Below are 24,891 nucleotides of genomic sequence, written 5' to 3' on the forward strand. Positions count from 1 at the left end.
TTATTGGTTCGTCACTGCCCCCTTGTGGACATTCTGATTTTTCCTCACCGCGTCTGTGCTGCTACACCGTTTAAAGCTGGACAAAAAAGTAAATAAATAAATAAGAACACGATAGACATGGACTAATAATAGCGATAATAAGATTGGAGTGATCTATTTCGAATGATTCACGTTGTTAACAAATGGTTTTGCGTTTGTTTTTCTCTGTTAACCTCTGTTTATTTCCCCCCATGCCTTGCTTTTCTCAATACCCCTCCCCTCCTCGATCTTGAACCCTCCTCACGTAACCTAATGTGTTGCTCATGGTATCAAACTTCCCGATCGTGACCAGGATTCAAACTAGATCAGTACGGGCACTGGAGACCATTGCCAATCCTCCCTCCCGAAAAACTCCCTCTGACATCGGCGAGCAGCCTGCAGGCGAGCCGCGGATCTGCTCCGCTCCACAGACGCGCAGCACTGTGGGAGGCAGTGACTCATTCACCCTGTGATGATCACAGACTGAGACTGGGGGCTTTCGATATCAGCAAATCAAGCTTCACTTCAGCCAAAGCAAGGTCACCTTGTCTGCATGGGATCTAGATCGGCTCAGGTCTGTCTTTCCTCTCAACAGAGTGCAGCAGCCTCGCCTCCAGGACTTTATTTGGTAATCAATCTACTTTTTGCCATCGTTTTTGGGGCGGTGAACCTCACCTGCTTCACCTGGAGACGCCATTAGCAAGGTGAGTGATTTTCTCCCGGGGGTCTCTGAACTAAAGCAGATCTTTATTCAGGCCAAGAGCTGCTCTAACAGGTGTTTTATCAGGCACCGTCTCCCCAGAACGAACGACCGCAAACGCAACTGTTTTCACACCACCTGCAAACGTGTGCAGCTCAGAGACGTCTGGATAACGAGTTTGCGAGGGGACATTCGTGCACACCACCTAACCTGCATCACTAACGCGACGCTCACCTTGAACTGATATTTGACATCGCAGGAGTTGAATGTAGATTTATTTTTAAACCACTGCTCCATCAAAGGACGTGGTGCTGCTGAGGTGACAGCTGTCTTCCAGCCGTTTAGGGATGGAGCTCAGACTGTCAGAAAGGCGTCTGTCTGTCTGTCCGTCCTGACTAGGCTGATCAGGGTGTGATACCTACAGTTTACTATTCAGAAATTATAAAAAAAAATTCTTTCACTACATTTTTAAATTCTTATCTAACTCAACTTTTAAAATGTCTCTGCAGATCCGTGTCGTCACTTTCAGTCGAGCTCTTCCATTGTCCTGTTTTTCTCTCTAAGACTGTTGCAGTGAGGTTTTTTCCCCCCTCCCGAGCTATTTGAGGGGACTAAAGTGAGCAGGCTTTTTGGGGTGAGGACGCAGGAGTGATGGCTACGTCTGCACCCTCCTCCTCTGCCGGCGAACCCAACCCGACAAATTTACGACCGCCGGGCTCAAGTAGGTGCATCAGAGATGTAAAAGGCTGTTTCGCATGTGCGGTTTGCTTTGTGGGCTTTGCCATCGATCATTTTCCATCATGTGTGTATGGGCGCGTGCGTCCTTGCGCGCGCGTGTGTATCGCTACAATTCATTCAGCATCTACGGACCTCCCGCATTTGCCTGCTGGACGGAAACTAGCAGAGACAGTTATTTTATAGCCCATTATTATTATTATTATTATTATTATTATTATTATTATTATTATTATTATTATTGAAATTGCTGATTTGGTATTTTTAGAATCGCCTGTCATTTATCCCCAGTTCTGTTCTGCAAATGGAAAATTGCTCTTCAAGTGCTTGTTAACTCAGCCATTGTAAATTGGCCCTAATGGCGCCGTGAGGCTCCATGTAAGAGGCTGTAGGCCTACTCATAACAGTCCTGCTGCACGTCACCAGGTCACAGGTGCGTTTGCTCCTGAGAATACGGCTGAATGTACACTCAAATAAAAAAAATCGTGTGTGTGTGTGTGTGTGTGTGTGTGTGTGTGTGTGTGTGTGTGTGTGTGTGTGTTACCGATTCTGTTGAATCTTGGCTCTATATACTGCACACTTCAGCCCACCTCGGCTTTAGACTTAATGGACCTTTTTAAAATGCTTTTTTTTCTTGTTTGTTTATTTATTTATTTTATAATCCTGGGGGGGGATCCTTTTGAGCAGCGAGTTAAAGCGCGTCTGGGAGAGAGCAGGCCACTGATTTATCTAATGATCCAAAGCAAGGGTTAAATTGGCATGTGAATAGGACGGCCCCCACCACAAACACCGCCACCCACCCCTTCCTGCGGCTGCCCTCCTGCCCGCGCCCCCCTAAATTGCTGCTCCTGAGGATTTGAGGTTTCTTGATTCCAAGGTGCCCCCCCTCGCTGCTGCTGGAGGCGCCTGATAACGCGCTGATTGTCTATCTATCAGCGAGCAGCCGCTCCGCGTTTAAGCGCCTTCTCCTCACTCAATTAGATCTTTAGGCCGCTGTACGGATAATTAATTTGAAGTCCCCATCTCGGTCGCGAATGGTGACACACCAGTGAAAATAGGCTAATTCAGATTCAGGGGCCCCGGTTCAATGTTGGAATAATCCCCAGACGCCAGCGGAGCTATTTCTGTTTCCGCCTGCAACATCACTCGACCTGGCATCGCTCTCCATTTCTAGTCCTTCTGAAACGGCTTCAGAGACAAAAACTCCAGAGTAGATTTAGGTCTGTGTGAGGCCCGCTAAATGGCTTGTTGAAATCATTTCAGGCTACGATGCTTGGTGTGGAGTTGCGCATGGATGTACTCGGAAATTGGGAATGAAAATTTGCGGTAAGTTTGTGCTGTTATTAAAGAGAATTATTTCCAGTGTCCAATTCGTCCTTTTCATTTGATTAAATTTATTTTTCTTTATTTTTTTTTTTTTTTTTTTTTTTTTTTTGAGGCCTCTATACCAAAAAAAAAAAATCCGGATGCAAAATAAGCCTGCCAAACAGACACAGAACTGTTAAAGAGCACCCAGGTGGCAGGTGAAAAGAGGGCTTTCTTTAGATTTGCGGGTCTGTTTCAGGTCCTGGCCCACTGGGCAGAGACGCGGTGGCTCCTAAAACACTGTGAGGTCATGCGCCAGTGCGCGGCGCAATTTTCTGGTGTTTGTGACCGACACGTTCTATTGGTTTTACCGAGGCCATTTAATTCGGAATTTAAGGCTTTGGAAGAAAAGAAGGAGGAGACGGCTTTTTATTTCATTGCATTTAATGTAATCATTCATATAATTGCATTACATTCAAGCGTAATGTTCTGTTGAATTATTTCTTTATTTTTACCATGCAATGGTCTTTAATAAGAAATTGACAACGACGTGCATGGCTGGATTTTGTCACGGAGCGCGACCTCCCACAGGGCCCAGCACCCATAAATAGACCTCCGCCCAGAAACAGAAAGCAGAGTCAGGACTTGGTGGGAAACGGGAGGAGAAGTGTGGAGCGAGAGAAGAGATTAGAGCCTTGCTGAAGTTTTTACATTTTTATAAATCGCCATGTATGGGAGGTTTAACCACTCCGTGGACTGCTCCTCTTCCTGTAACCACCTAGGATTCCTGCAGAAGAACAACAGTGTGGATGAAAGCGGCAGGATTCTGCGCTCCTTTAAGGATGGCGCAGCCAAGAACCTGCTGTCCTGTGATAATGGAGATCCGCGCTTCAGACGCACAGAGACGGACTTTTCCAACCTGTTCGCCAGAGGTAGGCCGGGAAAAGCAAGAGCTGACGCTAAAACATATCTGGTGAATGTTCTGCTGGCAAGAAATAATAAATCTCGTTATTTATCAGTGAGTCTGTTAAGGTTGTTGGTTGTCTAAGGTTGATCTATACCCTGAAATGTGGAAATGGGAAAATTCCCAGCAGCTGAGCCAAATATTGCCTTGCTGGAGTTACCTTGAGCCTTTTAGGAGCTCCTCTGTCTAAATGCAAGTGGTATTCTACAGATCTTCTGCCAGCCAAAAATGGAGAGGAGCCCTCCCTGCAGTTCCTGCTGGAGATTGTGGAAATCCTCACCAACTACGTCCGTAAGACCTTTGACCGATCCACCAAGGTCCTGGATTTCCACCACCCGCACCAGCTCCTGGAGGGCATGGAGGGCTTTAACCTAGAGCTCTCTGACCAGCCGGAGTCTCTGGAGCAGATCCTAGTGGACTGCAGGGACACCCTGAAATATGGCGTGAGGACAGGTAGGAGAACGAGGAGGCCTGGAGGAGCAGTGCTGCCTGGTGTGATCAATAACATCTCATTAACTTACATGGCAGCGTAATGATTCCAGAGAAGCCATGTTCCCTCTCATGAGGGCTCTTGGGTGATTCATTGCTTTTCTGGGGATGACGTTGTTTCATTGCCTCTTCCTGGACGGCAGGCCACCCCAGGTTCTTCAACCAGCTGTCCACTGGGTTAGACATCGTGGGCTTGGCAGGAGAGTGGCTCACCTCAACAGCCAACACTAACATGTGAGTGTCATCTTCTCCATCTCTCTGGAATGGTTGCACACATCCTGCAGTAATCACGGCACGCTCCAGCGTGCTCCTGATCAAGCAGGAAGGAGACGCGGCGCTCCCCACAGTGCTGTCAGAGTTCACTTGTGTTCATATAATTCAGCCCTGCAGATAAACAAAAGCGTGTATTGATTTGACAGCATTTACGTGGTATTTCCTGTGACATAACAGTGCCGGGAGCGTACAGGACCATCTGGGTTTACATTATGTACAGCCGTCCCTGTGGCTCACCAAGGGAATCTGACATTTCATTCTTCCTACTCTTACGCCTTTTTCTTCTTTTCTTTTTTTCTGTGAATGAGACACAAAAAATACAAATATGTCTACATTGCCCCTAAATAGTAGTCTTAATCTGGATTAATACATTGGGCAAAGATTCATAAGAGGTCCACATACTGAATCTACGTTTGATCAGAACTCTGTATGTATTTATCACATGCTTTTACACAGACATCTCCACCAGTCATCTTGTAGCTTCTATTGAGGTTTCACAGTAAACTCCAACAAGGTCTTAATGTGAGAAACTGCCAATCACTGCCAGAACATTAAATTTGGGATATTACAGAGAAACGTGACAACAGAGCCACATAAACTGTGTGAGTGCAGCGGTTCACTTCTATGGGGATAACCGCTCATGGTGGCTCATATGCTTGTAATTTACATGTCTTAATGAGTCTCTCAGCCTTAATAACTGCTGGCAAACAATAACTGACACTAATAGACTGACAGTTGCATCAGGTCTGGCACCATCAGGAAGAGGGAACGCTGTCTGCATGAATAGACACAGTGGAATTAACGCGCCACATCTGTGAGGTGACATCTGATTTGTTTGTTTTTTCCACGCTGCCATGTTACTGACGGAGCTGGGGGGCACAAAGGGGCATTCTGCATGGATTCGTTTAACTGTGTCTGTAAATACAAGAATATCTGAGCTAGTTCTGTTTGAAAAGAGGACTTTTTAAAAGGTTCTGAGGGGCTAACAGCTGAATTCTCATTTCTTTTATGAGCAGTTGACAACCTTTAGAGATACGTCACTCGAAGAAATTGCTGTATTAATGAGCCGCGGCAGCTGATTAGCAAAAGGCTTTAAGTGTCCATAAAGCTGTTTTATTCTATGTTTATGTTTCATTTTATTGCGGTATGTCCAGTAATTATATAGTGCAATAACTGCAGATGAGCACAGGTGGTCAGGTTTTCCTTTGTATTTGTCACACATCTGAAATGGAACATCCTGTTGATACCAAAACGAACACAGAGCATTCAAATGCTGTGACGTCATGATGAAGGGAGACTTTTGTTCCTCCAGGTTCACCTATGAGATTGCTCCTGTCTTCGTGCTCATGGAACAACTGACGCTGAAAAAGATGCGAGAGATCGTCGGCTGGCCTGATGGAGAGGGCGATGGCATTTTTTCTCCGGGTGAGACCCCCTAAAGCCCCCTGATGTTGTCTAGTCGCCCCTAATGTTGTGTGGTTTTTACCAATGCATTTTCTGGATTATTATATCTAAGGGCCTCCTCTGTTTCTGCAGGAGGAGCCATCTCCAACATGTACAGTGTGATGATCGCCAGGTACAAATTCTTTCCTGTAGTCAAGACCAAAGGGATGGCCGCTGCCCCCAGACTGATCCTCTTCACCTCAGAGCACGTATGTTTGTCTTTGCCCCCCCTTCTCTATCGCACCCCTTCTCTCAGTGACTGTTCAGCGTGTCTCTGCAGAGCCACTACTCCATCAAGAAGACCAGTGCAGCTTTGGGCTTCGGGACCGAGAACCTGATCCTGCTGAACACGGATGAAAGGTTTGTCCGCGGCACCTGCTGCCTTCATGCTCCCTACAGATCAGCTCCTCGCATCACTTTCCGCTGCCTTCATCTTTTCCAGAGGGAGGGTGATCCCAGCTGACTTGGAAGCCAAAGTTATAGAGGCCAAGCAGAAGGTGAATGTCAGCATCCAAGAGACGGTTCACCTGTTTAGGTGCACGTGAACAAAGGTAGAGCAGTGGGAGGTCTCAGAATCTGCGCCTCTTTATACCCTTTCCTTGGTTTTAGGGGTACGTTCCCATGTATGTGAACGCCACCGCCGGCACCACCGTCTACGGCGCCTTCGACCCCATCAACGAGATCGCAGATATCTGTGAGAAGCACAACATGTGGCTTCACGTGGACGTAAGACCCTTGTAAATACGCGTTGGTGCGCCGCGGTGGATGCCGCCGGCCTCACTGTTGCGTGTGGTGTGCAGGGTGCGTGGGGAGGAGGTCTGCTCATGTCCAGGAAACACCGGCACAAGTTGAATGGAGTGGAGAGGTGAAACACAACACCACAAACACACAAAAATCGGTTGTTTTAAATGAAATCCGCCAGGTTTGGGCTTCGAGTCCAGCGCTCGCTGGGGGGTTTTACCCCAGATAGCGCTCACTTGTATTATGGCAGAAGAGGTGGTCAACGTCGCACCACAGAGCCGTGTTTACTGTTTCAATATCACAGGGCCAACTCAGTCACCTGGAATCCACATAAAATGATGGGAGTGCCCCTGCAGTGCTCTGCCATTCTGGTCAGAGAGAGGGTGAGACAGTGTTCCTCTCTCCAATCTTCACTCCCTCCTGCACCAGAGTCCTCCTGACTCCTGTCTGTTGCAGGGATTATTGCAAGGCTGCAACTCCATGTGTGCTGGTTACCTGTTCCAGCAAGACAAACAGTACGATGTCACGTACGACACGGGCGACAAGGCCATTCAGTGTGGACGCCACGTGGACATCTTCAAGTTCTGGCTTATGTGGAAGGCAAAGGTTTGTATTTTAGCATCCTTTGCCAAATGTTTTATTATTTGGGATCAAAATAACTGTTTTTTCTGTTTTTTCACTTTCCCAGGGAACGGTGGGATTTGAGCAGCATATTGATAAGTGCCTGGAGCTGTCGGCATACCTGTACCATAAAATAAAAAACAGAGAGGGCTTTGAGATGGTGTTCAATGGAGAGGTGGGATCATCTGAATACTGTTATCTTTTAATGAAAAGATTTGGTGGCGTCGCCTGCTTTTGGTGGCAAATGACCACGCTTGATATCTTGTTTTCCGGATTGATGGGGGCGTTTTGCTTCGCTGACAAGTTTACAAGAGAAGAAATTACAGGTTTTTATCAGTGCTCATTACGAATGTTGTTCCCCTTTTCTCTTATCAGCCGCAGCACACTAATGTGTGTTTCTGGTATTTACCTCCGAGCCTGCGCAACTTGCCTGACGGGAAAGAGAGGCGGGAGAGGCTGCACAAGGTAACAACTCATTAATCTGCCTCTGAAACGGCACCTCTGGTCACCTTTCCCTCTTAGATCCACTCAGAGCGTCTGGATTCAGAGAGAAAGGATCATTTTTCTCACTCTACAACAGGTGGCCCCAAAGATTAAAGCTTTAATGATGGAGTCGGGGACGACCATGGTGGGCTACCAGCCGCAGGGGAACAAGGTCAACTTCTTCCGCATGGTCATCTCCAACCCCGCCGCAACCCGCTCAGACATCGACTTCCTGGTGGACGAGATCGAGCGACTGGGGAACGACTTGTAAACCCGGGATCCACCCAGAATTCTTTCGGAGCTCTGCTCGCTCCCCTTTTGTCTCATAAAGACTGTTCTCTGGTAATGCCGATCAAACAATATGTCAGCTCAACGAGTCCAGACCTACAGACGCACACCGGTATCGCTGACAAACTTGGTAATCAAGCACATCCAAGCACATCTTCTTCTGTTTAAAAATCTAATTCTGCTGCTCCATTATATAAGGATTCATATAAAAATAAGAAAAAATCTATTTTTTTCCACACGTAAACCTGACTGCATTGACACAGCGTATTGATGTAATGCACAGTGTTAATACTGCCTGCAGCTCATTGTCAAAGCAGACGCACACGTCAGCCTCTCGCTGTTATTAGCAGTGTTACTTTTTTAGATATAACAGTCGGTGTTGAAGAATTTCATGCAGATTAGAGTCCAATGTACAGTATTGTTACGTTGCCTTTGTGCCAAACGTGTCCCAGTGTGTGTAGTTCAATCATGCGTTAGAGTGTGTAACAGACCAATGACCATTAATATTCAGAAATTCTCATTGTGAGTAGGTCAGCTGCTGTCCTCTTCCATCTGTAGTGCTCTTGCTTTCTCACTGTTGAACACTAACGCAGTGTTGGGTACGACGCTCACTCTAGATGTCACTCTAAACACTGAGAAGAGTGTGTATTTGTGAACCAAAGAAGGGTTGAGATACATCCATGAGCTTTTAAATGTTGCGCTTTTTCGTCCGGAGTTCCTAGAAGAATGCATAACTCACCAGATTTCACTTTAGTGCACTCTTAAATATGTTGTGTAACTGTGCAATGTGATTCCCTGGCTGAATGTTGTTGACATGCATAGGTATGGTGCACGTGGGAGGCCCGAGAGGCGGCGAGGCGGCCGCTCTCGGTGCTTTGTTGCTGAGGGAAAAGCACAAGGCTGAACCACCTTCACGGGGCGGCTTTTATCGTATGGACGGATGATTGTATCGTAACTGCTAAAATGATAATATGCAAAGTTTTGTTAAGCTTAAAAATGTGTAGGAAAACATTTATGTCAAAGAAAAAATACTTATTAAACTGTGAGTACTTATTAGTATTTGTTTAGGAGGCTGGAAATGGAGTATTTGAACAGGTGTAGGGTAAATGACGCCTTTGGATAGAATTAACCTTGTGAACCTCAGTGTAGGCACTTTAACATCGATAGCTGCTTAGAACTGGAGCGGCGCTGTTAAAGGCACGAGCTGCTGCTGCTGTGGGCACATTTCCTTTCATTAAGTTACTTTTTTTGGCAGCTTGTATTTGAATTTTACAAATAAATGTATGTGACCAAACAAACACCAGGGTGCACTCGTGTTCATTCTTTCACAGCCCCCTGAAAAAAAATTACATCATCATTTCAATTATTGTAAATGTTTTATATATCTATAAAACCTCTTAGGCGCTTTGTGTCCAAACTCTGCTCATTTTATTTAGAAATGTTTCCATCACACCCACCTGAAGTCGTATTGCAACTTTCTTTAAAAATACTGCATATTTAAAACATTTCAGGGATAAAATGTGGAGAAGAAAGAGTCTCTGTCACACAGACGCTCACTCAGACTCCACGGAGGATTCAGTCAGCTGTGACACGGTCCTCTATGATTAATAACCCTGGAGGTCCCTTTTATCGGGTGTCACAGTTCAGATTTCACAAGCACCTCCCGCCATTTCCACCCCACCTCTCATTACTCATATTTTTAAGGTATTTGTTATTAAATTCATTTGACTCTGAAAGCAGCTCCTCCGAGGCGAGGCTCTGCCTGCCTGGCTGCCTTTTATTTCCCCACAGCCGTGGAGCGCCCCCCCCCCCAGCTGCCTTCTCCTCCCATCCTCCACCAGGCAGACGCTGCTTCTTTGTTTCATGCTTCAGTGAGGTGATCATTACGGGCACTGAGCGGAGTCATTGGCTGCTTTGTAATGTCGCAGCAGCCAGAGGATTGTGGGAATTACTGCTCGTATTATGAGCAAATAGAAATGATAACCTTTGACTCCCAGCCTCATGTAATAGGAAGAGGGGTCCCCCCCCCCCCCCCCCCCTTCCCCAGATGTGTCAGAGCTACTGAGGGCAGGTGATGGAAGGACTGCAAAATACTTAACTGGAAATGATGAAGTGGAATCACGGAGCAAATCCCAACCATTCTCTGGGTCTCAGGACACAGAGGCGCTGTTCACTGGGACAGGATTCTGATCCGAGAAGAATCAGCAGCGAGTGAAGTTAAACTTCAGCGCAATGAAATTAGGTGATGGGGGGGGGGGGGGGGTCACTGCAGGAGTGTGTGGGCTGCACCATCAGCTCCAGACGGTGAAACACTTAATGTCTGTCTCTGCACTAGACTGTTCACCCTCCATTACACACACACACACACACACACACACCACACACACACACACACACATACACGCACACAGACACACACACACACACACACACACACACACACACATCCCGCCATAGTAAAAATGAAACAAAGCCCTTTAAATGCATCAACCCCGTTACATTATTTTTCTTGTATCCTACAGATGTGTTGCTGTTTTTCAGCCATTTCTCCTCAGCTGGGTTCCTCCTCTTTCTTATATATCAATGAATCTTGTCAGTGGTTTTCCGAGGTGCCAGATCTCTCTGCAGCCCCTGGGAATCACTGCCACATTAGCTCGTTGATAGATCCTGATGTTCCCATTGTGCAAATCTAATGAAAGGATGATGATCATGATGATCATATTGACTACAGGCCACTTGCCAGCCCTCCTATTCTTCTGTGCTGAAAATTCTATTAACATTTTCAATCATGCTTCCTTCCTTCATAAATGTTTCTTCTGTTGCTTTTGCTGACAGAGGTATTTATTTACCGCCACGATTTCTTCAATTAATCCAAATTGTTAGATTTAGATGAAACAACTAGATAAAGATAACTTTTAACTGCCTTACGTTAAATATATTTCTGGATGTTTTCTGGAGGCTTCAGCTAATTTGATACAGTAATTGTTCTCAAGCATGTTCTCAAGGGACTTACATAACAGAACAAGCAAAAATTGAACCAGCAGGGGAATGTTGCATCTTATTTATCGCAAATCTGTTTTATGAATGCTGGTATAGAAAAGTGATCAAAATCTGAAATCAGTAGTTAAATGTAAAGGTATATGACTGGCTGGATGGATGGATGGATGGATGGATGGATGGATGGCTGGATGGCTGGATGGTTGGATGGATGGCTGGCTGGATGGAGAGTAGCATCATTCCTGAGGGAGTTCCCTCAGAGGGTTAAATGTCCCACAGCGGAAGTGCTGAGCCGCAGGAGCCGCAGGGAAACACGGCGGCGGCGTTCCGGACATGACCCGCTGACAGCCAGGCCGCCCCGGCAGAGGGAAACATGGGAGCAGCTCCGAGCGTCGAGATACCAGGTGGCGGACAAGAAGGCTACAATGTTCTGAAGGTGAGAGCGTGTTTCAGGGAACAGCAAGTTATTATCGTGGGGGAAACGGCTGCGGAAGACGCGCTGCCGGCACAGGTGGAACGCGGTGAGATGTGAATCTATACGCGTAATATCGAATCCACACTATCATATAAGCTGCGGTTCATTCTAAAAACTCTTGTAATTAAACTTTTTAATGTTGTAAAGTTGGTTTAATCGCCTTGTCTAGCATCGTGAAGTGAATTGTTTGTGAAGTCGCAGCTGTCAGTGAACGCCTCGTGGTGCATTTACAAACGCGGCGGCACCCTGAATAACCGGTGATTCCACTTCGCGTTACACAGAAACGGGTGTGTATCTTCAGTGATTTATTTATTTCTTTAAAAAGTCACATTACCCCAGATTTTACCCGCATCATGCAATGGTCTTATGATACTTCTTAAGTTTTATTCAGATTAAAGAAAGATTAACGTCTTATTTCAGTGAAGTGTTGCACAGCAGATATTCTTGTTGGAGGAACACAAACCTGGAGGTGAGGGCAGAACCGACTCTATTAACATGAACCAATGGGAGCATTTGCAGGATTTCCTTCAGGTGGAATGTGGCTTTTATTAATCTCAGCGTTTTCTACCACCACACGTCAAACGTCTGCCAAGAAACCGTGGAGCTTTATTATATAAAAAGTTTTCATTTTAAAGCAGCTGTCAAAACAGTGACATTACTGGCACAGCCCGGTTAAACCACACGGGGCTAAAATAAAACTCAGGTTCTAATTTAAATAATTATGTTATTAGTGTGCGCTGAAAAGCTCCTTTAATTCCCCTTGTTTAACAGTATTAGAGGCTTTTTGAGAAATCACCTTATAATTTGATTTCTGCTCAGCTCTGACACAAATATTTCAGAAATAATTGCATGACTTCTTTCTGGTTGGCTTTGCTGTGTTTGAGGCTTTGCCCTCCTCCATGCATGCAAATCAAATAGGACTCGTGAGTCAAATAAAAAAGCTGTTCAACTTTCCCATAGCTGAGCACTGAATCTACCATATACATCATATAGATTTTTTTTTCTTTGCTTTGTCGGGAAGTGAGAGTTCAGCTTTTTTCACTTTCAGCCTTGAAATGATAAATCCCCTGACATTCTAACTATGATGGTAGCTATCTGTCTACATCGGCCTCTCTGCTGACTCCCAATGATTCGGACTTATTCCACCTTCCCTGCATCGGTTTTAAGCCTATTGCGAGAATGTGTGACATTCTCCCACAGTTGCTGCAGTGATGCCCTCTTCCACGCGTGAGAGGTTACAAACGTGTCCGTTGACGACGGCAACCATCGCGAGGCAATCCACGTGTTATTTGGGGTGTCAGCTGGAGCGGACAGGATGATTCTCTCCTGCTGCAAACAGCCTTGAGAAGATAATTAAGGGGCGTTAACCCTGAAAGGATGTCAATAGTCAGCCTCAGTACTCAGGCTTTAAAAAAAACGACCCCTGACACATCCAAACGCAAGGTTTTGACATGGCGACAGAAGTCCACATCAGCCGCTGTTCTCCATCGTCCTGTCTCTGACCTTTGTGCTGCTGTGTCTCACAGGTTCATGATAATTCTCCTGGGCACCAGGCAGGACTGGAGCCGTTCTTTGACTTCATCATTTCCATTTGTGACACCAGACTAGTAGGTTCGCAGCAAGAGGACTTTACACGCGTTCTTCCTGGTGCCGTAACGGACTGGAATGTTTTTGTAGAACAGGGACAACGACACCTTGATACAGCTGTTGAACATGAACGTGGAAAGACCCATCAAGATGCTGTTATACAACAGCAAGACGCTGGCTGTCAGGGAGACGACCGTCGTGCCCAGTAGCATGTGGGGCGGCCAGGGGCTCGTCGGGGTCAGCATTCGCTTCTGCAGCTTTGATAGAGCAAATGAAAATGTTTGGCACATTTTGGTGAGTGATCTAGAAAAATCCATATAGACTGTGGAAGAATGCCAGTCTTACCTATATGAATTATGTGTTGTATTTAGCTCTCTTTTGTTAAGAAACCAAGAGATGATTTATTTTATATTCTATAGCATCTGTGATTTTTTTAAGCTGTTATTTTGTAGTAATATGTCTACCAGTGCACTTGAAATGGTGATATAACCTGGCTCGCACCTGGCTAAGAAACATATTACTATTCATGTTATAGCTCTGAATGGCCAGATTATAATGAAGAAACTAATGGAACCTCTCAGGGTGCAGTACTTCACATAACCAATAGATGGCGTCTTGTACGTTAATTAGAGTTTCAGGATAAGCGTGTGCTTTCCTGAAGTTTCATACAGTAAAACCACATTAATGCACAGTTTTGGTAGAATACGTGTTTTTAATCTCCAAACCTTAAGCTGCTCCATATAAATGACTGCTGTGAGCTAAGATATTTCCCCTTGTCCAGGAAGTGGAACGAGATTCCCCTGCAGCTCTGGCTGGTTTGAGAGCCCAGACAGACTACATTATTGGAACTGACACTTTGATGAACGAGGTACAGGCCTGTTCAGACGAGAGAAGGTATTTCAGTCGGATGAAAAGTCAGCGAAGGGTTGATTCCACCTGTGCTCTTCCTCCAGAGCGACGATCTGTTCTCCATCGTGGAAGAGTACCAAGGCAAAGAGCTGAAGCTGTATGTGTACAACACAGAAACGGACAACTGCCGCGAAGTGCTGATCACGCCCAACGGTGACTGGGGTGGAGACGGCAGGTGTGGACCGCTTATCTCCACTGTTCACCTGCATCGGTCTTGACCCCCTGAATAATCCCCTGCCCCTTTTCTGTGGCTTCAGTCTAGGCTGTAGCATTGGCTACGGCTACCTGCACAGGGTACCAAGACTGCTGTCTGGACACAGCCGGAGGGTGAGAGTCCCTTCACACACGTCCTGTAGAACTCCAGAGGGCCTCACAGAGGTAAGGCAGCATGTGTTCAGTGAGAAAAGGATCCCCTGGACATGGCAGAGCTCCGTGATGTCACAAAGACTCTCTGCTCTCCAGGTTTCCCTCTCTGCCGTCATCCCAACTGAGCCCATTCCTTCCACTGCTTTAGGACAACCGCTCCTGTCTTCAAATCCCACAGGTTTACCACATACTGTACCTTTGAAACATTTGACTGACTTCCTCCTCTAAACGGAACATTACACCGACTTTGTTTCTTTGTTGTTCCAGTCCCAACCGTCCCGTCCTCGGAGAGCGTCCCCCTGTCCTTTAGTCCTACTCCCCTGCTGTCAGGTCATTAGTGCTGCCCAACACATCGACACTGACAGAATATGACATTAGTCCTATATCAAAGCATCGGCTAACATGATATCATTTATACACAGTTGTGACACATACAGCTGGAGGTTCGCCACCATTTCCTAATCTAGACAGCTCAAACATGACCTTGACAGATGCGGGTCGAGGAGATGGAGGTAGCGTTACGTTTTCTGGGATGTTTTAGATTTTTTCTTTTTGAGACACTATCATCCTTTTGTATTGCGATGATCCGCCAGGCCCGTCTCAGCTGTCATCAGTCTAGAACAATGTTTTTTTTTGCCGTCACCTTTGACATTTCCATCTCCATTTGTACTCCGCAGGTCTTTGGCCTCTCTCGGGCACTCCGTCCGACTTCCCTTCCCCGTCTGCTACAGCGCCACCTTTGGTTGCACATTATACTACAAAAACAATGACTAAATGTGCCCTCCAAACGTCAGTGAACTCTTCAGTAAACATCACCATCACAGCCGACTGTCAGTGACAGGAGGCACTGCCAAAGACTGTTGGGCCCGTCTCGGGTCGAGACTTTCACCAAAGAAGAATGTATGTAGATCACCATGGCAACTGGCTCCACATGCCTAACCCCGTGTAGATGTGGTTTCGGGATCTTGGACAGTGATATTTCCTCAGCTTTGGGAACACATTAGAGTCACGTTTGTTTTAAATGAGCTATTGCAAGCTTTAATTACAGGATACAGTCAAATGCAGTCTAATATTCAAGTATGGCATTTAAAGCCTGAGTGTGTGCACCTATGTAGATGGAGGAATAAAATATTAAAGTATTTGCCAAAGGACTGTCATTTCCATAAGTCACGACACCGTGGGAACAGTAAGCAGAAAACTAACATTGATTTTGTCATTCATACTGGGTATTTCAGGTTTTTCTCCAATTTATCCAAATCCACTAGCAATTAAATGCAGTACCAAATAAAGCCACTACATGTCAGTATAAGCATTAGAAATGGGAAGTATTGAGACTGGGATTTAGAGTAAGATATTTACAACCAAGAGAAAAACATTTCTTGGAATTTATTATTCACTCTTAACAGCTCTTCAGCAACTGTACAATTAGTACCCGAACATAAAGCTCTTAAGTAAGAGCAGCAAAGCAGCAAATACCCCAGAAGACTGGATTCATATTGGGAAATTTCATCTTTGTACATGTTACTGCTGCAATTTAAGTTTGTAAAATTCTCATGTACATATAGCTTCAAATTTATCTATTAGGATCCCTGCATAGGATTTCAGACAGACAGTCACTTTTCCACATTTGGTTACTTTTTGCATTCAACAAGTTTGCTGCCCCAAACTACAGGTCACTAGGTGTCACTTATGCTACACATCACATTCTCATGGCTAAGTAAATCAAAAAGCCTAACATCTGTGAAAAAAACGTTTTGCCAGTGAAATTATAGCTGTCTTTTATAACGACCGTCCTCTCACAGTAAATGTATGTCTAGCAGCTGAATCATTTGCACTCCTGCAGCACCATATGAAGATACATGGTGGGCTGCCTTTGACCCTTTAAGGGTTTGTCCCTCTGCACTCTTCAATCACATTTTTAAATGTCATCTCTCCATTTTCAGTGCTTTTTAGGGACCCTCAGGATCTATTTAAACAGCCTTTTGGTGTCCCCAAGTTGAACCAGCCCCTAGTAAACAAAAGCCGGGTGTAGTTGAGGTGGGATCTCACTAGTAGGCCACTCCTCCAACAGCCAGCTTCCTTTTGTGAGAATCAGCTCTTCATGTGTGGAGCAACTCTGTTAATTTGCCTTTTGATGCAGTAGAAAAAAACTGTCAGTATGAGATGACGCTAGATGAGCCGAGTCCTGAGCTGGCAGCGCTCGTCTGCAGATTTCCAGACGAGTTTGACCTCCGTATGTGTGGGAGCAGGTAAGGGTCGCTGGACATTTGGTGGACGTCGATGCGGTCCTCCTTCCGGTATGCCAGGCAGCGTCTTATGAAGGCCTTGAGAAGAAAATTTGGTTTTTGTAGTCAAGAACAATTTCCCAATTTGAGGAAAATATATGCAGCTGAACCTACTTTGGCTTCATTACTGGCAACAGGCTTGACTGGGAATTGAACATCTGTAGCTTTCAATATGGTGTTCTCTTGCAGAATGTCTTGTTGTGACTGATTGTGGCCAAAAGGCTGAAAAGGGAGAAAAATCATGAAAATTGACAGTAGCAGAGGAAATGGGGTAGAATCGGGTATATATATTAGCTTCCTTACCTTTCTTCCATACAGACACTGGAAGAAAATAATGCCAACAGACCAAACATCCACCTTGTTGGAGATCTTTGGTGGTTCTTTACCAACTACAAAGCATTCAGGGGGGAGGTACCTTGAAGACAAATCAAACTCAGTATTTATAAATTACTCGAGTTGATTTCTTGCCCAGCTTTATATTTTATTGTATAGGATGATAATGCTCACCAATAAGTCCCAGCACCCTGTGATGTCAGATCCATCCCATCCACACCGTAGTTGTCATCATCCATGATTTTGGACAAACCAAAGTCGGTGATTTTGATCTCTCCGCATGCCGTGCCATTCACCAACAAGATATTACCTTCAAAATTAAAAGGACAAATTAGTCACACAGACGTGGAACAAACCATCACAATATTGTGCATTAATTAAATTGGTTACCTGGCTTAAGGTCGTAATGAATGATGGGGGGTTTGATTTCATTCAGATACTTTAAAGCATTCACAATCTGCATGACGATTGATCGTGCCTCTTTCTCAGACATAAGCTTATGTTGCTTCAAGTAGAAATCCAAGTCGTTGCCTTCACAATACTCCATTACAGTGCAAAACCTAGATGGATAAATCTTGGTGAGTTACCCAACTTAGAAGTATCGTTTCACTGAAAACACTATTGAAGAGGTGATAATGCATGAAAATAAATGTAAGGAGACTAACGAGTCTGTGTCCAGTGAGAAGTAGTCGTAAAGTTTCACAATCCGTGGGTGGTCCAGTTCCTTGTGTATTCTGTACTCTCGACATGCATGTCTGTGGACAGGAAATGATTATTGTCCCCATGGGCATCCAAAGATGAGGGTTAGGATACAGATTGCTGCCTGGTATTGACAATCACAGGACCCTCGCTACAGTCAATATTATGGCAGTCGCATGTCGAAAGGCACTCAATACATAAAATGACACTATCCTGCATATATGGATTTCTACACGTACTTGTGATAGTTTTCTTTCTTCTCCTCCCTCCAATTCTTGTTAAGTTGGTGGACTTTCACAGCAGCATATCGTTGTTCAATCAAGTCAAAAGCCTGTAAATAGATCCGGTTTATTATTGCTGAAAACATTGTAAGGTTTGTCATGCAAAACTTTATTTCTTATACCTTGTAAACTTCACTAAACCCCCCTCTTCCTAGAAGGTGGAGGAGCAGATATCGCTCATTCAGTGTTGGATGATCTTTAAATCTTTGAAAAAAGGGGAAAAAAACTCAGTTCAATAAATACATCTGGGCCAGAAAGCTTCATTCAATGAATAGCAACCGCCATGTGCAGAAATACAAATGCCAGCAGTCTGTCATTAATCGATTCTGCCTTACTGTGAGCTGTCTTCATTATTTATTCTCTTCAGCTCTCGAATGTGAAGGTTGCGCACCCTCTCCAGACGCTCCAGCTCTGCCTGGATTTCAGCTTCTTCCTATAAATGATTTAAGCAGAAAAACACAAGGAACTTCAATGCTCGGACTACAAGGAAAAGAGCTCATCAAAACCCACTTGTACACAGCCGACTACAGCTGCATTAAATATTAACGGCTGACTTGCTGCGTTATCTGTCAGGGACTGCCAGTGGTGCTTACTCATCGGGAAGACAGTGACTGCAAATTACAAGCTCGATGCATCATTGGAATGGACTCGAGATTAAGACTAAATGTTCCCAATTAACCTGATAAAAAATTGTTTTTTTTTAAAAAAAAAACAGCTCCACTAACCATCACCAGTTATTAGGCTCATCTTGTCAACGGTGAAAATTAACTTGGGGGGCAACAAGCCGTGCTGTGAAAGACCATCAAATTCCAATGAGAAAATGAAAATATGGATAATGTGGACAAACCTTTTTGAGATGCCCCAGACGCAGTTTAAAGATCTCTTCCTGCTCGTGGTACTCTGCTAGTGTGAGTCTTTACAAAAAGGGAGATAATGAGACATTAAATCAAACATGGACTAAATAAATAGGAAGAAGAGGAGCGACATTGTGCCAGAACAATCCCAACTGTGACTGTTTTTGGCATTATTTGAACTTACAGCTGAGGTAGGCTGGGTTTTAGAAAGGGATCATTTTCAGCTCCGTTCATTGCCTTGGTTTTGCGTTGCTTTGGCTCAGAGTTTGCGGTTAGGGCTTGGGAGTTGCTTGAAGATGGCGGTTTCCTCTTGGCAAGCAGTTTTCTCTGCCTTTCAATGTCCTCTCTCTGTTGGTTTATCCACTCTTGCTGTCTAAGAAAGATAAGCAGAAAGTCCTGTGAGTTCAGAGCAGCAGCACTCATCAGGACACCTTGTTTTTGATTTGAGCCAAAGGAAATATCAAGTACAATAGGCTCAAAAACAAACTTTGGTCTAATTACTTCACTAGATTCTGGAAGGCATATCCATCAGTCCACTGTTCTGTAAATGAAGCGCCATGTCTAACGGTGGTGAAGTGGCCCAAACGAAGTCTGTCCTGCATGCTCTTCTCCCGACATGCCTGTTTTTCCTGGGTGCTCTGCAAAGCAGCACAGAAGAAGAATAAGGTCTGCATTCAAGACTTCATTTGCATATTCACTTCAAAGAGTTGGTGATAAATTTACCTTTTCTATGAGCAACTTTTTGCTCATAGTGATGCATTTATTCAAGCGTTCTTTGTACTTTTCAAGTAACTTTTGTTGTTCGTCTATCTGTCTCCTGAGATCACAGTTTGCCTACGAAGCAGAAAGAACTTTAGTTCATTTGGTTGTCGTTTTTAATGAATAAACCATGTGCTTACACCGTTAGGGTTTTTTATGAATCAATACCGAACAGAAGGAAATTCTTTTTCAAATGCAAGACCAAAAAGTTTCCCATTACCTTGCTTGACTAAATATGTTCCAGTATCTAGCTGGGATGCCATTTTTAATGAGAACTCAACAACAGAGCATGTTTGCAGATGTTAGGCTGATGATGCAGAAATGGCATAGTTCAGAGTGATTTTCCTTTTTTAGATGAACTATCACTTTAACATTGTCCAAAGACAACACAAATGACGACATTATCTTCGTTATCAGATTTATTCTGCACCCCACACACACACACACACGTAAGATCTACTTACCCTTAACAAATCGTCTATTCTTCCCTCCTTCTTCTCAAGGTCTAAATTTTTAGTGCTTTCAAGGGCAGCCAATTTCAACGCTGTAAGATCAGTCTGAAGTGGCAAATGACAAGCGCTAGTGTGAGCTGAAACACTTTAGAACCACAACAAAGATGTGGAATTGACTTGAGCTCCCAGACATTTCCTTACTCACCTGTACTTGTTTGACTGCTAGTTGCTTTGGATGAATTGTGTGGTCCCCAAAGGTCAGACTAGGGGGAGAAGAACTATTTTGTCTAACCTACAACAGAATAGGCCACAATTTAGTAATAATAGCAAAAGAAAGCAGAGATCAATCGAGCGGGGGAGGAGCAGAAGAATGGTTTGAACTCACGGCTGTGACCTGAGTGGAGTGGGAATGTGAGTTCTGTGGTGAACGGATTGCCGGTGGGACACCTCTGACTGGACTGGACCCGTTTCCTGCCTGGAACTAAAACATTAGGATAGAGATCCGACATCTCTGCTTAACATTTAATCACAGCAAATCTACCAATAACTTATTCTAGAGTTGTTATGTCTGGTAATATGTTATGGTTGCCAGTGGTCAAAGACAACTGATATTCTATCAAACAATTAAACACACTTACATCAAAATAATCACTTATTTTGGGTCCTCGCATGTTTAACTTTCCTGTGAAGACAAAATTTCCAAGTGTTAGTAAAAAAGATTTAAAGACTAGAGCCTTTACATTAGATTAAAAACAATTAAATCACCTTGGCTGCTCTCAGATTGGATGTCTGGTTTCCTTTTTCTGCCTCTCGTTTCTGACTGTTTCTTCTCTGGGGTCTGAAAGAGAAATGTAGATTCAGGATGTTAGACATTTTCTGAGAAGTACAGCCTGAATAACCTTGCTGCATATGCCTGTTTGACTTCATCACAAACTCACTGAATAGGCAGGAGAACCACCTCTTTTCACTTCTGACCCCTATGAAGAGAAAGACAACATTTGTGAAAAGCTCCCAGAAACGTTGCTGGGAGAAAAAAGTAACAAGAAACTTCATAATTAAATTTTGGTTGAAGGCTGCATAAACATACTGCTGCAGCACAACATTCTCAAAAGAGAAAACAACGACATGTTGTGCATAAATACTTAAATTACCGCATAGTCAAACAGCTTTTCAGGAGAAATGACCAGATTTCATCTATTTAATGATTAGAACTTTGAAAAGCCTGGCAGAAAAACCTCACACTGGGGCTGAACGATTAACCGCATTTGCAATAATATCGCGATACAATAAAACGAGATCGCAAAGGCTGCGGGGAGAAGTCACTGCTTTGATTTAACCTGTTGCACAATGGCTTCACGTCAGGTTGACAGGTCACAGAAGCGCTGTAAAGCTGTTCCCCCGTTTACAGATTTGTGCTGTGCAGCGGTCGTTTTGGAATCTGCTTTACTTTGTATCAAGCCAGCAGGAAATCGAATAAAGAAAAACTGAAGGAATTGGGTCAATTTTCATAACACATTTTTCTAAATAAGCCACAGCATCTGACAAACGCGATGTAATATTTGTGTGCTTAATTTTACTGGACTTTAGTATGGGTGATGTCATTGACTGGAGATCATTAAGTATATGTATATTTTATTTATTTAGTGACCATCTAGTTAAGTTCAGTCAGTGTTTAAGAAGTGCAGTCTGCATGTTTACGTCCCATATTTCATGAAACATGAAATGTTTAAGTGGCAAAGCTTGTTTGGTACAGTATTTAGTAACTCTACAACAAGTATTTAGTAACTCTACAACTGTAATTGATAAAGATAAATCTTGTGTATAATTCATATTTCTTTTGCCTTTATCTTAACATAAGCCCAGCATATAAGAAAGAACACTTCATATTCAATGAATCTGTTATTGTTTATTGTAATACAGATTGATTTAGTTTATTTTCCAAAATCGTTCAGCCCTACGTCCCACCAAGGCTAGTTAGACTGACGGGTTGCTAAACCAAATTCCAAAGTCTGCTTATCTTCTACATTCCTAGGTGCCCTTGTTTCTTATGTATAAAGGCAGCCAAAACCTAAATGTACTGGTCTTGTTTAAAGCTAGAGATTCAGATGAAATGATATAAAATGACTGTTTAGTACCTCAGATTCCTTGTCGCTTAAGGATCCAAGGCTTCCAAAACTATGATTTGAACATTCATTATTAGTCAAAGCCTGTAAAAAAAAAAAAAACATTTTTAGGGACAATGTTGACAGAGACAATAAAAGTAACCGGTCCATTAAATAAACCAATCCCCTGGCTAAATGTTGACTCACTTTGGTTCCCCCACTGGTGCTGCCGGTGCTGCCTCCTGTGTTGCCGCTGACCCCACCCATGAAGCGCGCCTCCAGCAACTCTTGTCTCCGGGGGTCCAGACTGTGCAGCTCCTCCATGATGCCTGAGATGAAACCAGTCACTTCAACGTATTGACACCGTTTCCAGGTATGTGGCAACAACGCTGACTGAAACACAACGCACGATTGATGCGCAGCGACCAACCCAACCACATACAGATGGGTAATGATAAATGTCGACACTACAACTAATCAAATTGTTCTCCGCTCTTCAGGTTTACACTGCTTTACTGTCAGCTCTGTAAAGGAGTACGTGTCAGGGTGCAACATGAAGCCATTTAAAAAATATGCCAGTGGGGTCTGTTGCATCCGACACTAAAGGCCAATTTAAAGCTTTTCCCAGCGAACACATCGAAGCAAGCGCTCAAACAAAGAGGACTTGTGTTATGACAGGAAATAAATACCAGAGTGTGCGTCACCCACAAAACCACCTACAAGCTATATCAATACCGATCACCAATAATAAACATTCATTTAGTGCAGACAGCTGGATAACAAGGGCACGTTGAACAACTGACTAGAAGCAATAAAATATTGACCGAGTTAAGATTTCTAAAACCTCAAGAAGGTGAAAGAAAGCTTTGGTGAATATCTGCCAGAACATTCTACAAGTATTGCAACCAGCAGAGCATTTCAACGACTCTCCGAATTATTGCCGCTTGTTCATGAAGGCATCAACTTCATGCAAAAAATAATAATCTTGCAGGATTCAAACCATTTTGCACTTTTCAGCCACAATCTGGAAGCCATACATAAAACCGTCCGTGTGGTTTCGGAGCATTTCCTCTTGTTTTAACGTGAAGGACTTTGCATAGCCATTATCTATATTTAAGCCCCTGCAGGAACAAGTGGTTGAACCCTTAGAACTCCTGCTGTGGATGTCATTTTAAGTCCACACTGCGGTGCACACCTGTTTATTATAGACACTTGGAGATTCTTTAAGAAAAGCTTTGCAATAATAATAATAATAATAATAATAATAATAATAATAAGGATACTCTCCTTAAGGCTCAGCAGAATAAATAGCAAGGTGGGCAGCCATCACTGCCAGCCATCGAGCAAAGGCATTAGAATATTCAGATAGCATTTTTAAAAAAAAAGAAGCAAAAATACAATACTATCGGAAAGGAACGGAGAACCGGGCATCACTTGGATGAGTTTTACGGAGTTGTTAACCTAATTATGTGTTAAATGAACGCCACTCCAGGTACAAAGAGCGACCATTTGCTCGAGTGACAACTAAAGTGATTCCTCGGGAAAAGAGGAGCATATTGCATGACGTGTGTTAGCATTCTGCCCCGAGCATAGCAGCCAGTACACCTTCATTTCTGCTCAACCATCTGGCCTTAATCTGCTGCTCTTTACTCCAACTGGGGTCAGACAGCGCTGCCCATCGTCTGAGGCGGCAGCATGTGCAGAGACGGACCCGTTTTTAGAAAGTATTCGGTTTTTGTCAGATATAAAGGCTACTGTCACGCTTAAAGACGACACGCCACCCTTCCATACCGTTACATTTGACTGCCATATAGAGTGGTAAGGGCACGATACGTCAACACAGAGCATTGTGAGCAGAAATCTGAACCGTGTGATACACACCTATGAATTGCAAATGACGAATCCGGAAATCCATTGACCATCTAAAACGTCTTGAATGTCTCCTTATATTTTCTTGATCCGGTGTCACATCTACTTAACCAGCGCCAGTGTTTGCTCCGAGGATGTTTAAGACTGATGCTCAGACTACGACGGTAATTTCTCGGATCCATTACAGGTTTGTCGCCATTGTGACCCTACGTGTCTTTAGTTAACACATTGGCCTAAACACATAAAGACTATCCTCGGTGCTACTAGCTAGCCAAGTGGGTTCAACTGACTTTGGAGCTGACGCGATGTTAGCTAGCAAGCAGGTTACACTACCAAGATTTGCTCGGTCCTTTGATTGCAACTTGTAACATTCGCGACGAAAAAACACAAAAACAACTGGCCAAAGAATAATGTTAAATGAAGAATTAATACTCACAATCCCTTCCTTGGCCTTCACCACCGCCGCGGTATGCTGCTGGTAAAACAGTCCGTGTTGGGGACGTGGTGAACTGGGACCAAAGATGGCGTCCCCTCCAAACTTCCAACACTTTGGACACTCATCAAGCTACTTTTCGTGTGTTGGCACCTGGGCTCACGCCGCTAATCTCTTAAAGTGTATGGAATTATCCGAGCGGTATCATGCGAGTCTTTCCTTGACATGAGAAGGGTAAAATATCCCCCGGTGAAGCCGTCTTTGTGAGTTCGGTGAAAGGTTACGGAGCTCCGCGGCGCTGCTCTGGTGCTCCTCCGACCACCTCTCGCTCTTTAAGTGGTTGCCTATGAAACGTCACGCCTCGTGAGCCCAATTGTTATCGCGAGGGTGATTCGTTCTCTTAACGTCAACAATACAATAAAACACTGTG

At 44.2% G+C, this 24,891-nt stretch overlaps 3 protein-coding genes across 8 annotated transcripts; 2 read left to right on the forward strand and 1 right to left on the reverse strand.

The window, feature by feature from the left end:
- The first annotated feature begins 318 nt into the window (after positions 1–318).
- On the forward strand, positions 319–9,358 carry LOC130532126 (glutamate decarboxylase 1-like). 4 transcript variants are annotated; one of them, XM_057044475.1, is made up of 17 exons: positions 321–722; positions 1,228–1,439; positions 2,717–2,779; positions 3,541–3,690; positions 3,933–4,175; positions 4,355–4,445; positions 5,797–5,909; positions 6,021–6,136; positions 6,208–6,287; positions 6,370–6,424; positions 6,537–6,653; positions 6,728–6,792; positions 6,973–7,051; positions 7,125–7,274; positions 7,357–7,464; positions 7,665–7,754; positions 7,870–9,358. In XM_057044475.1, exons 2-17 carry the CDS (start codon positions 1,370–1,372, stop codon positions 8,041–8,043), a joined length of 1,764 nt encoding a protein of 587 aa, XP_056900455.1. In that variant the 5' UTR covers positions 321–722; positions 1,228–1,369; the 3' UTR covers positions 8,044–9,358. The 4 variants fall into 4 exon arrangements, with proteins under 4 accessions (XP_056900475.1, XP_056900455.1, XP_056900445.1 ...); XM_057044465.1 differs by having other exon boundaries at positions 1,283–1,439; XM_057044486.1 differs by lacking the exon at positions 321–722 and adding an exon at positions 761–1,127.
- Positions 9,359–11,318: 1,960 nt separating this feature from the next.
- Positions 11,319–15,542, forward strand: LOC130514046 (Golgi reassembly-stacking protein 2-like). Of its 3 annotated transcripts, XM_057013767.1 has the most exons (10): positions 11,323–11,493; positions 13,059–13,139; positions 13,210–13,413; positions 13,901–13,987; positions 14,073–14,203; positions 14,286–14,406; positions 14,491–14,572; positions 14,662–14,724; positions 14,817–14,906; positions 15,072–15,542. In XM_057013767.1, exons 1-10 carry the CDS (start codon positions 11,431–11,433, stop codon positions 15,230–15,232), a joined length of 1,083 nt encoding a protein of 360 aa, XP_056869747.1. In that variant the 5' UTR covers positions 11,323–11,430; the 3' UTR covers positions 15,233–15,542. The 3 variants fall into 3 exon arrangements, with proteins under 3 accessions (XP_056871323.1, XP_056870509.1, XP_056869747.1); XM_057014529.1 differs by lacking the exon at positions 14,817–14,906 and having other exon boundaries at positions 11,320–11,493; XM_057015343.1 differs by lacking the exons at positions 14,662–14,724; positions 14,817–14,906 and having other exon boundaries at positions 11,319–11,493.
- Positions 15,543–15,765: 223 nt separating this feature from the next.
- On the reverse strand, positions 15,766–24,801 carry tlk1a (tousled-like kinase 1a). The gene is given in 23 exon segments (XM_057052779.1): positions 15,766–16,718; positions 16,794–16,901; positions 16,983–17,094; positions 17,187–17,322; positions 17,403–17,572; positions 17,678–17,767; positions 17,951–18,042; positions 18,115–18,196; positions 18,328–18,425; positions 18,840–18,906; positions 19,031–19,219; positions 19,348–19,484; positions 19,570–19,680; positions 20,070–20,162; positions 20,263–20,349; positions 20,443–20,538; positions 20,696–20,739; positions 20,823–20,895; positions 20,996–21,034; positions 22,193–22,264; positions 22,367–22,488; positions 24,465–24,546; positions 24,548–24,801. Coding segments are annotated over 23 exon segments (2,313 nt in total). The 5' UTR covers positions 24,590–24,801; the 3' UTR covers positions 15,766–16,547.
- Between the last annotated feature and the right edge of the window lie 90 nt (positions 24,802–24,891).

The sequence above is a fragment of the Takifugu flavidus genome, chromosome 1 (genome assembly GCF_003711565.1).
Source record: "Takifugu flavidus isolate HTHZ2018 chromosome 1, ASM371156v2, whole genome shotgun sequence".
NCBI classification, from domain to species: domain Eukaryota; kingdom Metazoa; phylum Chordata; class Actinopteri; order Tetraodontiformes; family Tetraodontidae; genus Takifugu; species Takifugu flavidus.

What these genes read in the sequence shown, in the direction of transcription:
- LOC130532126 (XM_057044475.1), top strand. Translation starts at nt 1,370, where the DNA reads ATGGCTACGTCTGCACCCTCCTCCTCTGCCGGCGAACCCAACCCGACA. An exon ending in ATTGGGAATGAAAATTTGCG is followed by an intron (nt 2,780 to 3,540) that starts GTAAGTTTGTGC and finishes GTAACCACCTAG; the next exon opens with GATTCCTGCAGAAGAACAAC. An exon ending in CTGCTGAACACGGATGAAAG is followed by an intron (nt 6,288 to 6,369) that starts GTTTGTCCGCGG and finishes CATCTTTTCCAG; the next exon opens with AGGGAGGGTGATCCCAGCTG.
- LOC130514046 (XM_057013767.1), top strand. Translation starts at nt 11,431, where the DNA reads ATGGGAGCAGCTCCGAGCGTCGAGATACCAGGTGGCGGACAAGAAGGC. An exon ending in CTGACACTTTGATGAACGAG is followed by an intron (nt 13,988 to 14,072) that starts GTACAGGCCTGT and finishes CTCTTCCTCCAG; the next exon opens with AGCGACGATCTGTTCTCCAT. An exon ending in CCTGTCTTCAAATCCCACAG is followed by an intron (nt 14,573 to 14,661) that starts GTTTACCACATA and finishes TTGTTGTTCCAG; the next exon opens with TCCCAACCGTCCCGTCCTCG.